The 16,642-nt window shown below is 40.0% G+C and overlaps 2 protein-coding genes across 2 annotated transcripts in view; one reads left to right on the top strand and one right to left on the bottom strand.

Annotated features, from left to right (window-relative positions):
* The window catches only part of LOC134789724 (cytochrome c oxidase subunit 5A, mitochondrial), a 193,582-nt gene that overhangs the window by 123,178 nt on the left and 53,762 nt on the right, over nt 1–16,642 (top strand). The gene's annotated exons all lie outside the window — the stretch shown is intronic.
* Nucleotides 1–16,642, bottom strand: part of LOC134789732 (kinesin-like protein KIF2A) — a 73,680-nt gene that overhangs the window by 9,452 nt on the left and 47,586 nt on the right. Inside the window, exons 6-17 of the mRNA XM_063760365.1 lie at nt 13,297–13,460; nt 12,460–12,552; nt 11,702–11,896; nt 11,347–11,526; nt 10,386–10,531; nt 5,422–5,533; nt 5,173–5,307; nt 4,001–4,156; nt 3,352–3,505; nt 2,090–2,312; nt 887–998; nt 110–284 (exon numbers count right to left, since the gene is read on the bottom strand). Coding sequence (XP_063616435.1) covers nt 110–284; nt 887–998; nt 2,090–2,312; nt 3,352–3,505; nt 4,001–4,156; nt 5,173–5,307; nt 5,422–5,533; nt 10,386–10,531; nt 11,347–11,526; nt 11,702–11,896; nt 12,460–12,552; nt 13,297–13,460 — 1,845 coding nt within the window. The remainder of the gene's footprint in view (nt 1–109; nt 285–886; nt 999–2,089; nt 2,313–3,351; nt 3,506–4,000; nt 4,157–5,172; nt 5,308–5,421; nt 5,534–10,385; nt 10,532–11,346; nt 11,527–11,701; nt 11,897–12,459; nt 12,553–13,296; nt 13,461–16,642) is intronic.

The following is a 16,642-nucleotide window of genomic DNA, read 5'->3' as shown; positions in this document are numbered from 1 at the left end:
TGTGGTTGTCGAGCACCTCGTCCTCGGCTCGCTGCAGCTCGGAGATGGCCTCGTGGAACGTGTACGTCTCGGCGGACATGTCGCCCTCCTGGATTATAATGTAGCTTACCGTCCTGGTCGTAGTCCACGGCCCTGGTGAGCTGCAGCAGCTGCAGGCAGCGCTGCTGCGCGTGCTGCATGTAGTCGGAGATGGCCTTGTGGTTGTCGAGCACCTCGTCCTCGGCTCGCTGCAGCTCGGAGATGGCCTCGTGGAACGTGTACATCTCGGCGGACATGTCGCCCTCCTGGATTATAATCAGCTGTGGTGAGGGGTAGGTACAAGTTTGGGATTATAACTGTAGCGCGCCTATGAAAATAAGGTAACAAAAGTTTCAACGGCGTTTTTTGTTTAATAAGATGCAAATAAACGTTAGAAAGAAAGAAATTGAGCTAAAAATAAGTGTTTTGTATTTCTGTTTTCTTTTGTATTGTTTTCTTTTAATGAGGTGTGCAATAAAGAGTATTTGTATTGTTTTTTTTTTAATTTATTTATCATAAAGTTAACAACAATATTGTAACAAATTATATTCCTCGCATAACTGCGATTGCAGTTTGTTTGTTTAAGTCATTAAGGAATTAAGGTTCTTTATGTCTAGCCATATACTTTTCAAAATGAATATGTAGGCTATACTAAACAACTTTTACTTTAGGCGAATCCCGAAATCGCGAAAAATAAATCCGCTGTTTTATAGAAAGCAAGGATTCTTATAAAAGTATAGTTTTAACTATGTAGTAAACATAGTTTTAGTGTGTAAATTAACATTTACCATAATAACGTCAAGATTAGTATTTACAACAGTAACGGTAATATCTGGGCGTAGGTGAACATAGCAAACAGTGTACGTACGTTGAGCGAGCGCAGCTGCGCGAGGTCGTCGTGCTCGGGCTCCATCTCCACGTCGGCGGCGGGCGACTCCGCGCGCTGCCGCGACGCGTCCGACGTTCCCAGTTCTTTCACTCTGAAAACGTTCGTTTTTCTCGTTAGGCTCACTCACTAACGCAATAGGGATAATAAAATGAAAACTATTTCCCGGTGAATTAGCCCCCCCCCCCCCCCCCCCCCCAATTTACCAGGCTTATGTTTCGGCCCTATATGACAAGAGATGAAGCACCGACCGGAAAGTCTAATGCTCAACAACATAAGACTTTTCTCAAAAATGGATGGCAAAGTCGACTTTGCCGTTGAAAAAATTGGTCGCGAAGCGCGTAGTTTATGGTCAGTCAAAAATTAAAAAGTTAAGAACATTGCAGTCTTGATTTTGGGACTGCAATGTTGCATACAAATTCCATTATTTGTCGTGTTCCAAACTTTTTAAAAGTTGAAATGGCCATATCAAATGAAGGCACAGGCCCATTAAACAGCCAAACAGATAATTAGTACTTATAATTATAATGTTGGTACCGCGACTATTTAGCTGTCTCAAATAGGTTGGCGTATTTTCGGTAGAAAAATACACTTCTATTTTTTAATAAAAAAAATGAAAAGGCGGCAAGCAAACTTTTTCAATTGTTTCTACTTTTATCTGTGAAAATATATACGTAAGAACGTTGCTTTTGTAAAATATTTCTATTATATTTATATTTCTTGCACCATTTTTGAGAAAAGCACTATATATGACTCGGCTGGAAGGCTACTTGCTGGCTTCGGATTCAATTAAACGGACTCCCAAGGTCGTCCGTTTAATACGAATCCTCAGCCTGCAAGTAGCTACTTCCGAGCCTCGACAATAATGTACTATTCCGGTCGGTGCTACATCTATTGTCACTTGACAGTACTACTACTGCTACTTAAAGTACTGATAATTCCGCTACTCGATGCTAGATGTCGTCTATGAAAATAATAGTCTTTTTGGTACCAAAACTGATGTATGGAGTGAGCAATCTATGTATTTTTTTCTCTATGGTCCCGATTACAAAAAACAACTACAAGATGGATCACAATAAAACTCGCGGTCACCACGTGGTCGTTAAATTGATAATTTCTACAAAAAAGAATAGTCCTAGAAGTGTTACTTTATGAATTCATTAATTTATGAATTTCAATTGTTACCTGTCAGCATATCGTAGCGTATTCAACGAGTGTTCACAAGAGTTGAGCGCTGGTGACACCATGGCGATCATACAAGTACGCGACTTGTCGCCGATGAAGCTGTCCCGTAACACTTGCGTCAGCTTCGACGCTCGGAACGGCAAGTGGTTGCCTTTCATGCCTAGCGCCCTAATGCACTCTTTGAGAGCGAGCAGGGATTTGTTGATTTCAGCGCCTTCCATTCCTGCAAGAAAAAACAAATAGGTACAGTCAACAGTAAAGGACAAAATAATAGTTTCTTTATTTTTACGTTTTTTAGTTTATTTTTTTCATAAATACAAAAAAAATACAAGTAATATTGGTTTCAGTACAGGAGTTTGAGTTTTCTTATTCAGTTCCTTAGCTAAATGACTATTGTTATAGAAAGAGTCAATCAAAACTTAAATCATGTATCGCGTAATTTTTCGTCGCAACTTCATTACTAATATACATCTTTATCTACACACATATCATAAACTGTCTATGATGCCTTCAAAATCCGTAAATAATGGCCCACATTACGATAAACTGTTTTGTTACTGCAAATTTCTTATCTGTGAAAATGTGGTAATAACTTCATTACTATATCAAAATCGATTTGGTAATGCATTCAAATTTCGAACATCTCTGAAAAAAAAAGCAACTTGATTTGACCCCTATTCTAATATCAGTCGAGATGACGTTTTATTCGAAATCAAATGACAATTGCATACAATATTGACAAATCTCGCATGTAAGTTGGTATCGGACGATATGGTAATCGACCCCGCGACTCTAGTTTGTCTCTGAATTTAAAAGAAAACTATGGATGCGTGACGTGCGTGAAAAAAGTTTTCATTTGCCGCCATTTGACGTACAGTTTATGTTTTAATTAGTTTGTAAGTAAAAAATAATTTGTTTTGTTGTTTTTAAAGTAACTATAACAAAAGTTTCGTGTAAAATGTGCGATAAAGATATTTCGGAGATGCCATCTCATATCCGCGAGTTCCGCCAGAGAGCAAAGTAGGCTGTAATATGAGGTTAGTGAATATATCATAGAAAGTTTATAATATGTGTGTAGATAAAGCAGTGTATGTAACTGTACATAATTAGACATTAAAACACTCGTGTGATACTATTATGAAACTCATTTCATTCGTTTCATAAACCCACACTCGTATTTTAATGCCTTTCATTATGTAGCAGTTACATAAACTACTATTATACAGCTTTATTTTTGTGTTATCGACTAGTCTAGTACGTACTGGTCTGTCGGTTGGCGGAGGAGGTGTCGGCGCCGCGCTCGTTGCCGGCGAGGTCGATGAGCGAGAACTTGCCGTGCACGCGGTGCATGCCCGGCGACCGCACCACGATCTGGAACACCGCGTGCGACCGAGACGAGTTCGAGTTCGCCGACGTCTGCAACACACAAACACACATTGACACTGACTGACATAAAAAAAAGACTAAACAAATATCAAACACCAAAAGAATCCAACCCGCCTACTACACTCGAGCGCACAAAGAAAACCAAATATCCGTGGAGTGAGTACAAAGATCATCAATAGACAGTATAAGACGGAACCGCGAGATTCACACGTACCCGGAAGAATATTCATACTTCATGTTCGTTTTGTCCGCGAAATATCCTACTAATATTGCACTTGCACTAACTACTAGTGAATGCACTAAACCGGCTAAACCTGGAGTTACCATGGTTACCAGTACAATTTGACACTGGTTTAACGGTTTAACCGCGTAACCCCGGGTTAGTGGGATGGTGCAAGGGGCGCTAACACATAACCTGGATTTATCCCAACAGAGTCAATCCCATGGAGTATATTAGTACACAAGTTGACGGACAAAATCTCAGGTAGATACTATTAAACCTCGACTACCTCCCTACGATCCTACCTGTCCAGAGGTCCTGGCGGCGTTCCCGTGTTGGATGAGCTTGAGCACCTCGTCCACGTTGTCCACCACCTTCTCCGTGAGTCCGACGATCTGAACTTGCTGCTTGCCGTCTTCCAGTACTCGCAGTTTCGCCTTGTCTGCTAGCAAGTCGAAAACCTGCAATTTAATAATAGATTTAGAAATATTTCTCGTAAACGGTGCAGCGCAGACGCCTTCTTTCGTATCCGTATCCTCATCTAGCAACATTTTAGGTCACTTTCTCAAACGAAACTCACTTACGATTTCCTCTCGATCCAAAAGCGCTACTCTTTCATTGTTTGCTGCTGCTAATCTTGAATAGCAATAAAATTAATTCATTTTCCGAAGACGATGAACCCGACCTTATTTTTCTGCCTTTCGCGTGTGTAAAGCTTCGCGAGTGAAGGTTATCTTGAGGGGAGAAGATCATGAATTAGGAGGCGGATAATATGAGGCTGCGACTTTACTTACGTGTACACTCTTGCAATCCTTGGGCTGACCATGGACACGTTCTAGAGAGGATCAAGTGTTACCTTGCCGTAGGAGATTTCGAAGAAGATGGTGGAGGAAAAGGAAGGAAGGATTTGTACAATGTACAGTCACGGAATTTGAAGATTTGTCACTCTTGAACCTTAATGCCATTACATAGAATCGAAAAGTGACCAACCTTCAAATTCCGTGACTGTACTTGAGGGACGTGAGGCGACGCCAACTCTCTTGCAGACCTTGCCTAAAAATCTTCTATAAAAACCGGGCACGTGCGAGTCGGACTCGCGCACGAAGGGTTCCGTACCATAATGCAAAAAAAAACGAAAAAAAAGCAAAAAAAAAACGGTCACCCATCCAAGTACTGACCACTCCCGACGTTGCTTAACTTTGGTCAAAAATCACGTTTGTTGTATGGGAGCCCCATTTAAATCTTTATTTTATTCTGTTTTTAGTATTTGTTGTTATAGCGGCAACAGAAATACATCATCTGTGAAAATTTCAACTGTCTAGCTATCACGGTTCGTGAGATACAGCCTGGTGACAGACGGACGGACGGACGGACGGACGGACGGACGGACGGACGGACGGACGGACGGACAGCGAAGCCTTAGTAATAGGGTCCCGTTTTACCCTTTGGGTACGGAACCCTAAAAATTAAGGGTTACCTTGCCGGAGTAGATCTCGAAGAAGGAAGCAGACACGATGAGGTTGAGGGGCTTGTACTTGGGCGACTTGAGGTACGCGAACACGTCGCGCGCCGCCATCGCGTAGATACCCTTCTTGCAGTCCTGTGTCTTGCCCTACAAAAATAAACACTTTAGTGCAAATTCCTTCACATATTGTATCTCTGAAAACTAAACCTTCCCTTTAGTGTCTTGTTAAAAATGTTGGTTTTGTAAATAGGTATGTGGTACCTGGAAATCTCCACCCATGGTGTGTGTTTTGCCAGAGCCCGTCTGTCCGTAGGCAAAACACGTCGCCATACCGCCTTCGAATATCGTCTGCACTAACGGCTTTGCCGTATATCTGAAAAAGAGACGTTTTTTTTTTCATTCAAATAAATTATCAGAAGGTAAGAATTTGGTATCGTTGTGTATCATTTAAATAAACACACATGTTATGCCATACACACCGGTTTTTAATTCTCTTTCTCCACATATAACCCCAACTTTATAAGATTTAAATTTAGTAGATTCAGACCATTGTTAACGCCACAAATAGCGTCGCCTTAACATTTCTATTAAGACAAGTTATCTTTCGGGTAATCGTTAGACTATTAAAAATAATAGCATGTCTATTCCGAATAAGGTATTCCTTAGGAGATACAGATACTTCGGACATGTGACGCGACGTGGAGAGCAGGCCATGGAGAGACTTGTTGGTCAGGGACGGGTCAATGGCTGTAGGTCAAGAGAACGTTCCCCAATGCGTTGGACGGATCAGATAAAAGCCCTTACCAACACCCCACTTAACACATGTGCCAGAGAAGCATCTGCCAGGGAGAACTGGCATAAAATCGTTCTTCGTTCAACGTGACCACGACTGCTCTGCCAAGAGTTTTGACGACCGGTCTGGCCTAGTGGGTAGTGACCCTGCCTATGAAGCCGATGGTCCCGGGTTCGAATCCTGGTAAGGGCATTTATTTGTATGATGATGCAGATATTTGTTCCTGAGTCATGGTTATTTTCTATGTATTTAAGTATTTATATATTATATATATCGTTGTCTGAGTACCCACAACACAAGCTTTCTTGAGCTTACCGTGGGGCTTAGTCAATTTGCGTAAAAATGTCCTATAATATTTTTACTCGACTTCTAAGTATCCTCCCTGGTATAACAGGCCATTAATTAAAATTATTAAAAACAAATTGAATGCTCATGCTAGATGGAAAAAATACAATAACGCTATCGTTTATGCTGAATTTAAATTACTAAGGAAAAGAGGAAAGAAACTTAGTAAAGATTGTTATACTAAATATATTGCCCTCAGTGAAAAGAAAATTACTTCTTCGCCCAAATATTTTTGGAGTTTCATCAAATCAAAATTTCCTGCAAATGAGATACCTTCTAATATGTATTATGATGATAGATCCACCTCCGAAGGTGACGTTATTTGTGATCTTTTTAACAACTATTTCAGTTCAGTCTTTGTTACTGGTTGTAATCAATCACGACTTCCATCTCCTCAGTCTTCTTCCACCCCTGTAGATATTTCTAGTATTAATATTACTGATGATTTAGTATATAAGCATCTAAAACTCATATGTGTTAATAAGGGCGCAGGTTTTGATGATATTCACCCTTTTTTAGTTTCTAAACTTTACGCTGAGCTCGCGGTTCCCTTGGCTAAGCTTTTCAATGAAGGCATCGTCCCTAGCATCTGGAAGCGGGCTATCATTACACCGGTGTACAAAGGCGGCGATAAACATAATGTTAAGCTTTACCGACCAATATCGAAACTTTGTGTATTCGCTAAGATTTTTGAAAAAATTGTGACTAATGAAATTACTTCTGTAGTCTCGCGACACATCTCTGTGCACCAACATGGTTTTTTCAAAGGTAGAAGCGTCGACACTAACCTAGTCACTTATACCGACCATATTATTAATGCTTTGGATGCCGGTTATCAAGTTGACGCCGTGTATACCGATTTCTCTAAATGCTTCGATAAAATAGATCATTCTATTTTACTTCAGAAGCTTTTCAGGATCGGTATACACGGTGACCTTTTTAGGTGGTTAAAGTCCTACATTAGTAATAGAAGTCAGGCGGTTGCACTCAAGGGCTATAGGTCAAAGTTTCTACCCATTCCCTCAGGAGTTCCCCAGGGCTCGCACCTGGCACCTTTTCTATTTGTTTTGTATGTGAATGATATTGATACTATTTTTCAGTCTTCTTCCCACATTCTTTACGCAGACGATACTAAAATATACAGGGTGGAAAGGCACGACGATCCTTCCCGGAAGTATTAGGTCGTTTAAGTGATACAGAGACTATTGGTAATGGTAAGAATCGTTAATTGAGTAAAAAATAAAAATTGCAAAAATACTACTTTTTAACTGTGGTGATAACCCTTTACCCTATAGCATGTGCACATGACGGCTAGATTAAGGATCTCCGTCGGGAAAGCTCGGGACTTTACACTTTTTTCCGATCGTTGACAGTATCGCAATGATGTATGAATGACGCATAAATGTCAAATAAATCAAATGCATGCAAAAATATTACAAACAATTTTATTACTTTCTTAGATAATTACTTTTTTCCAATATTTAATACTATCTTCTTTTCACATACGGTGTTCAAATGTACCTCCGTGTATTACAACGCCGCCGCAGCCCGTACCCGAGTATGTCGATGCACATGCGATATAGTGTATGCTCTTCGTCATTTATCCTCCGCAGAAAGCACCAATTAGCCTTTGTCTCATTTCGTCCGCAGTTTCACATTCCGTTTGGTTTGGTACACCATATCTTTTACACAGCCCCACAAATTTAAATAGCCACGAGCATCTAACATTTTTATTTGAAGAATATGACATTCAATAAGTATAGTTCAATGAAAATTTAATTTCAAACATCAGACGTCTTGTCTATTTCCTACCACGCAAGAAGGTTTGTTAGTTTGGTATTGAAGAAGTATTTATTCTTGATTTATTCTTAGTATTTCATTTTTGCAAGTTCATTTGGTGCAACTAACACAACCTACATGTAATTTTTTATTATTTTAAATAGTTTCCAATTATTCGAAAATAATTTTGTGAAACGTGTTAAGAAACTAAAACCTTTTTATCAGTCAAGGAAACCAGAGATATTTATAAGACGATTGCGTACTTTTGAGTGGTTGTCAATGTCACCATTTGAACTGTCGTTGTAAACAATGTTGTGGTTAGTATTATTAATATAAAGGAATAACATAACTATTTCATTCAAGTATTGAACAAGTGGAACCACTAAGAAAGCGAAAATCCTGCAATGATTCTTACCGTGCTGTAAGCAGACCTAAAAATGGTTAGATGGCAACAAATTAGCATAATTTCCTGTCGAATACTGATTGTTTACAAGTAAGTTCATTGACCCTGTCACCTGTTAGGGTTAGAACAAAGTAGTTTTTTGCGTGGATGTTTAAAAGGTCATAATTTAGAAACGGTTGCCCATATTAACATAGTTTCTATGGAGAGAATATAGAGCTTAGGCTAAACTATCTCCCATTTCCGGAAAGGATCGTCGTGCCTTTCCACCCTGTATAAGACTATTAGAAATTATGATGATTGTGTTGCGTTACAATCCGATTTGTCACAATTTGAGGACTATTGTCAGCGAAATCATTTAATTCTAAACGCTGAGAAATGCTATACTATCACGTTTTCCCGTAAACATAATCCTATCACTTTTGATTATAAACTAGCTGGTAGCAGTGTCTCACGTGTGTCGTCGATTCGAGATTTAGGGATTACTCTGGACGCTAAACTCTCCTTTAATGAACATATAGATAATATTGTGACGAGAGCATATAAAAAGTTAGGCATGATCTTGCGTTTAAGTAAACCATTCAAAAGTACGTTCACGTTAAAAGTCTTGTATTACTCTTTCGTCCGTAGTATTTTGGAGTTTGGCAGTGTTGTTTGGAGCCCACATTTCGGTATTCATAAGTCTCGACTTGAAAGGATTCAGAAAATTTTCTGTAAGTCCCTTGATTATAGAACCGGCCGCTATAACTGTGACTATCTTTCGTCAGCAGCTAGACATAGTCTTCCTCCTTTGGAAAAAAGAAGAGCATATCTAGATATTTTATTCTTATTTAAAATTATTAGAAATCATATAGATTCCAACCCACTATTAGAAAACATTTCCTTCAAAATTTCTCGGTACCACTCACGTTCTAAACCTACCTTTTCTATTTCTTCCTGTGGCACACAGTATGCTAAAAATTCTTTCTTTAGGCGCACTTGTAATATGTATAATGAATCGCTTAATGATATAGACATTTTTATTCATAGTTTGTCCGTTTTCAAGAACAAAGTTCGGCATATTTTGTTTTCTAGTAATTGAAAAATTTGTTTTTAGTTATAGTAGTAGTAGTAGTAATCACTTTATTGTACACAACACAGGTTTACATAATATTTTTAGTTATATTTTGCATTGTTTTCTTATTTTATTTGCGTGTAGTATTCACAACTATACCTTCGGGTAATTTATAATTAAGTAACCTACTACCTTTATTGTAATAGTCAACCTAGTAATATATGAAACTTTAGGCCTATTTTTAATAATTTTTGTAAGACTTATTTGTAAAAGGCTGTTTGTTTTCTAAATAAATTAAAAAAAAAAAAAAAAAAAAATTATTTATTTATTTATTTAAGAGTAATTCGACGGAGAAGAATTCCTTACGAGGGCATTTAGTACTAACTTGTAGACGATCTCGTTGGTGCAGTTGTCGTCGAATGCGTAGTCGAAGCGGAACTTCTGGTTCTCGAGATACTTGGTGAGGTCCACCTTGTTCTTGGTCTCATGGATACACATCGAGAGTAGGGATAGGATAAGGTGACAACAAACAGTACTAACTTGTAGGTAGACGATCTCGTTGGTGCAGTTGTCGTCGAACGCGTAGTCGAAGCGGAACTTCTGGTTCTCGAGGTACTTGGTGAGGTCCACCTTGTTCTTAGTCTCATGGATACACATCTAGAGTAGGGATAGGATAAGGTGACAACAAACAGTACTAACTTGTAGACGATCTCGTTGGTGCAGTTGTCGTCGAACGCGTAGTCGAAGCGGAACTTCTGGTTCTCGAGGTACTTGGTGAGGTCCACCTTGTTCTTAGTCTCATGGATACACATCTAGAGTAGGGATAGGATAAGGTGACAACAAACAGTACTAACTTGTAGACGATCTCGTTGGTGCAGTTGTCGTCGAACGCGTAGTCGAAGCGGAACTTCTGGTTCTCGAGGTACTTGGTGAGGTCCACCTTGTTCTTGGGCTCGTGGACGATCATCTGGTCGCGTGTGGGCACACTGATCACGTCCACCTGAACACCAATAAACAAAGTTAATATCTACTCTATAGTCTGTATTTTTAGGTATTTAAATAAAAGTTAACAAACAATTTGTACTGGCTTAGGGAGCCATTTGAGGGTAGATGAAAACATTACATGATCAAATAATATAGGTCGTAAAGTCAGGTCGTTCAGTGACTTACCCAGGCGGTTTTGTATTTGGTTGGTTAACCAATAAATGTTATAACTACCCGAAAATGTACAAATTGTTTGTTTACTTTCATTTAAATACCTAAAGATACAGAGTATAAAAAGTTTAGCAGCACCAAAGGCTACGTGAGGCTGCCGAGAAAGACGAAAGAACAATTCGTCGACAGTTGAGTGAAGAAATAGGGGATATGCTGGACATGGCCAGGATAGATTAGATGTTGTAATAGTAATTTGTATTGGGATACTTCTAAACTATTTTCGAATAACTATGCTGGGTGAACAGATTAACCAGCCTTTTCCTTGTTCCGTAGTTGCTAATAAGCCGAGTTAGGCACCGAAGACAAGTAATTTTAAAAGCCTCAAGTAGACGATTCGTTACATAGATGACTAAAGCCAGTTCAATCTATCAAACACCACAATGTAACAAAACTAGCACGCGAGTTTTCGCTCCGTCTAAATGAGCCTTGAGGCCGCGGATTGTTAGTTGTGCGGTCGATCTGATGGTCTTTGCCCGAGCTCGATGCTCTGCTGGTACCATCGCCAGAAACTCCTAATTGGGGTTTCGAGAGTCCATGTTCAGAAACCAGTAGAACTCTTCTACCTATTCCCTACTGGCAGGATTGCTAAGATGTACTGACCTCTTTTTTCGTAAGCTCCTTCTTGTTGAGTGGCCTCTTGCGCACGCACACGGTAATCTGGTGGTCTTCGACAGGCTCGTTGCCGGTGAGCGGCCTGAACTCGATGCTCTGCTGGTATTCGCGGATCATCGCCAGGAACTCCCAGTTCGGGTTGCCGGGGTCCATGTTCATTAGGGCTTCCTGTAAGAGAAACAAACATATGAGTGCACGCTTCAGTGAAGTTTTCTCTCCTTGACAACATTGGACCGCCACATGGCATCGATGGCGTATGACACATTCACGTTGCTGTACTTTAGACCATCACAATGCGTCGGTGCGTCAGTAAGAGGCTCCAACACATGCTGCATGATAGTACCTTCTCCTCCTTAAGCTCAGCCTGCCGCTGTCGCCGCTTCTCGCGGTTTTCCTTGAGCCGCTCGACCTCCTTGACAACATTGGACCGCCGCACGGCGCCGCTGGAGACGGCGTGTGGCACGTTCACGGCGCTGGACGCCGCACCGGTACCCGTGTTGCCACGAGTTAGGCCGGTGTTCGTGTTTGATGCGTTGAACTGCAAACAAAGAGTGTGTTATGGAATTTAACTAATCCAGGGTTGGTAAACATGGTATGTCCGACTGGGATGATCATTTATCTTATAAATGTTTGAACGCCACCCCTATCCTGTGCGGTGCGACTCGTCATCGTGAACATTGTATGCACGAACGTTAGTATTGGACTGTAGACGCGCGCGTCAGTTGACATATTTGGCAGTCAAAGGGTTGCTAGATGAATAAATTAATAATTCCATCTGTCCAATATCTTGATCCAATGATATTGCGTCTCACTCTCTCATTAAGCAAAATGTTAGACAAAATACACATTGGACAAAGAAATCAGATAGGTGGAATGCTACCCTCAGATAGTGAAATTATATGAAGTGTGCGTCTATTTTTACTGCGGAGAACATATGAAACTACCGTAATTTAATCTAGTCACTGAACATGGTACATATCGATATCCAAACTACAATTTCGATTATGCGAATATATCCGTCACTGTCAATATCCTAATGAACTCTAGTGGAACTATTTCTAGGACTAACTAAGGTCCAAAACAAGAATGTAGGGGTGAAACCTCTTTGTTCTTGCGGGAAGTTAAGTTGGCAGGTAAAGCCGACACGACTGAGGCGACGCTGCCGGTGCGCGAGTTGCATGACATTGGTGCCTGCTAGGATTAGAACAAACTTTGGGAAGGGAACTGGAGGCGTAAAATATGTACTTGATGAACAAGACATGTTATCATTAATTGGGAATAAAATAAATTAATGGTTTAAGCCGCCAGGTACTTTTTTTAATACCTACAGAAAGAATTCCTCGCCTTTAAACACCTCTCGTACAGTCATACTAAAAGGAAAGTCATATTTAAGCCCGAAAAATATATTTCGTAATATGGGAACATTGTAGCCTACTCGACCAATTGCCCCTTTTCCTGCAACTGGGGCGTAGGTATTTGCTGGGTTTGTCATACGCTATTCGGAACTCCACAAACCTCCTACATTAATAAAATGTACGGACGTAGTATGCCGCATATAGTACATATGAAACACTGGCTTGACAGCGTTTATAAGTTGATATACGAGCCAGGTCATTCGCCTTTGCACTGGCTAATAGAATCAATTCGCATTCGCACCAAGTCTGATTTATTTACGGCGCTCCATTAATTAACTTATTACAAAACATGGTTTTACATGGGTGCTTAATAACGAAAAAATTCCAAGAAATTTGGGCAATAAATACCCACGCCGACTCTGAAATTCGTTTCGCACTCCATGTTGTCTCATATTGTGTAGCGCTCTGTATACTTTATAGAGTCATGGCTCGTAATTATCTTCAGCCTGTCGTATGTCTCGTGCTCTGTACCTTACAAAGCATCAAACAAAACTAAACCTTACTCATCTACATATAGGCTCACCTGTTGCGTGACTCTGGATACATTAGGCACAGGCGCGGGCGGCTGCGCGGGGGGCGGCACGTTCTCCGCCCCCCGCCGCCCCGTCGTGTCGCCGCCGTGTCCGTTCGTGTAGCCGGGCGCATTGGACATGCGCACCTGGTTGTTGCGCGTCGTCCGCGATGACGCTGGAAAATGAGCCGTGTTACTTTGTGATAACATCAATCTTAGACCTCCTCCATCACACAATAATCGCCGTTTGTTTGCTATACGCACGTGTGATGAACTGATGAGGGTAGACCAAATGTTATAAAATGAAGTACATTAATAATAATAAGACACTTGGAACCGTTATTTTAAGACGCTCTTACATATGTCACCATCCGATCGATTGTCGCTGGTTGCACTTAATTGTCGTTCAGTTGTAGATTGATTCTTTTTTTCTTGGTTTATATTAACAATCAATCGTGGTTAGACACCCAGAGCGCTTCAATCAAACTAACTAAAAACAATCAGGGTCTGCCAGAGTGAATATAAGATCATACGAAAAACAAAATGCTACGTTTAGGCGACTACACTGTATTGTCCATGAATCATCTACACTAAGCCTAAAAATAATCGCTAACGCAAGAGTGCAAAGGCCGCCCTACGAAACCGTGCTACAAGCTGTGTCCCTTACGTGTTGCGCGTTGCGGGATGTGTTGCTCCGTTGCGGGCTCTGTCGAGTGCTTGGGTGAGTCGACGAAAGCCTCCTTCGGGCCATCGCTTTCTGCCGAGACGGACGCCACGCGCCGTCGGCATCTCAGCCATGAGCAGCACATTGTTCTTTATTGAGATTCATTAGCCATTTTTTGACTAAGCTGGGATATTATTTAGGTTTACTCCTTAAACTGCTAGCTCATTTATAAACCTAGAACAATTATGTTCGCTAAGGTGGAATTTAATTTGCAAAAACCGTAAAATATTTGAATCGGTGGAATTCTGAATTATTATCACAATTGGACTGGTGTAAAACTCATTTTAGATTGTCCCAAACACATTCGATTGACCCAAAGCAGTTTGTCGGTTTCCAAAGACCTTAAATAATTTACATTAATAGTTATTAACACAGTTCCGTTAAAACAGTTTAAGGAATAAACCACTTTTATATTGCCCTAACCTAAATCCGAAAGATCAAGTGACATGTGAACCGAGAGACGAATCGTTTGAGACTCGTTGCGTTGGCGCAGCGGTGCGCCATATTAGGATCTGTTTCCGTCAAGGCAATGAACCATGACGCATGCGCGAAGGTGAAGTTGCTCCACACGCGATCCAACGATATCTAGATCGAGGAGAAAAAGACGATCGCTTTTCTGAGCAAGAAAATTGAGAAACCAACCGTTACTGATCACACGGTTTCGAGGAAACTAGTAATTTATTTAATTAATGACCGCGAAACTATAGCAAAATGTACGCTAATGTTATTACAGGCGAAAGTGAGTAGGTTTTGCCTTCGCCGTCAACCGACACCCACCCAAGCGCAGACATTTGCATACCTTCATATTGTTTAGTGGCCGTAGAATGACATAAACTTCGCTTTTTGCACGTAATATAACCTGTATACTTGGGAAATAAACTATTCTATTCTAATCTGGGAATAAACTTTCCATTAGGAATACGATCGCGTGCAAAAACCAGTCGGCTGAGATAATAGATATACATACTTAAAAATGTATGAAGGTATAATAATTTTATCGGTTTGATTCTCAAATCCAATTTATCAGATCACTGGTTCTTGTTCCTATAAATTATAAAACAATATATTTAAGTAGATCACATAAAATAAACATCGAGTTAGAGTAAGAAAGTATAAATCGCAAGCAGCGAATGCACAGAAGACCATAACAGCGTAGGAACGCGATAGCGGAATTGATCGAAAAACTTTGAAAACTTCTTTGAAGCTAATGGACACTTCTTGGAAAAGAGGGCGATAATAAAGTTCACTAGCCTCGACACAATAGCAAGTCGAAAGTGATTTTATCAGTCAGTAAAAACTTTTATGCTACAAGCCGTATTTTTATACAGAAAGAGGTAGAGTCAAAACGAGCTCTCTACAAAGGCAAAGATTACGCATCACATTCTGAAAGATTCCGCCTTTAACTTCTCCTCATTATATTAAATTGATCAACCTTTAGGTAGATACATCACAGTTGCAGCAAGGACCGTAAGATGCGTTTTACCGTCTTCTACTAAAGAAGAAAACTCAATGCAACACAATACTTAGATCATTGGTTTTCAAAGGAAGGGACAGATCACGAGTGCCAAGGACGCGCAGGTACCCATCCATCATAACACACAGAATAAATTTGGAAACCATTATCCGAGATCCTTCACACAAAACTCAATCCGAAAAACAACTGACACCAACACAACTGCACTGTAACACAGATGTATTACAAAAGCGCCAGTTGCCTTCGGAGCTTCGTCTAAGTAAAATTGGAAAATAATTGTCGCCTATTTAGCTCCGTCTTTTGTCCTGATGAAAAATGGACGGAGTGACGTCACACGATTCAAATAGGCGGGTCGATAGTGATTGATTGCGCTGAACTTGGTCTAACTATAGAGCCTGAATTTGTAATGGCCTAAGAAGCGGATTAAGGCCTAATTACAATGTTATCGCAATATCGTCTTCAATTATAAAGTAGAATGTTTATATAGTACTTCAGTAGTGACGTTTCATTGTACCTTGTAGGATTCGCTAGAAGGTTTCCGTATGCGGTGTTACGTTTCTTTATCGTAGTAAATTTTGCAACAAGTTGTTGGATAACTTCAAATGACAAAACGATGTAAGAGATAAGTAAAAATAACTTCTTAAAGGGTCTAGCAGGCTAAGCGAACAAGAAGTGCCCCCAACGACGGATTTGGTCATTCTTTCAGGTGGTGTACTGGCAGGTCCTAAGAACTCTCTACGCTTAATATCAGTCTTCGATCTTCTTTTGTTTTCGAGTTATTCAGGATAATGTAAAATCATCAGTGTATCATTGAAAGTGTCATATTTTGTAAACCGTTCAAGTTAGATTAACCAAACAAAATTATATTTGACAACAATAAAATAGACTACAAAATGAATATGTTTAACCTGCATCATGTCCTTATACTTAATTATAAAAAAAAAACATTTTATTTTTCTTCTCATTATTTTTTATACTATTCGCGGAGGTACACCTACAAAAAAAATATGCATGAGTAGCCACTAATACCCACTATATACACATATAAAAATATTTGCATAAATCTTCGTGCGTCATGTCAAAAAAAAAACATTATCGAACAAGGATCTCGGAAACGGCTCTAAACCTTTACCAGTTTTACCAGAGATAAGACCTAGCTA

The sequence above is a fragment of the Cydia splendana genome, chromosome 4, assembly GCF_910591565.1.
Source record: "Cydia splendana chromosome 4, ilCydSple1.2, whole genome shotgun sequence".
NCBI classification, from domain to species: Eukaryota; Metazoa; Arthropoda; class Insecta; order Lepidoptera; family Tortricidae; genus Cydia; species Cydia splendana.
The sequence above is the reverse complement of the archived record's forward strand: the minus strand, read 5'-3'. Positions and strand labels throughout refer to the sequence as shown.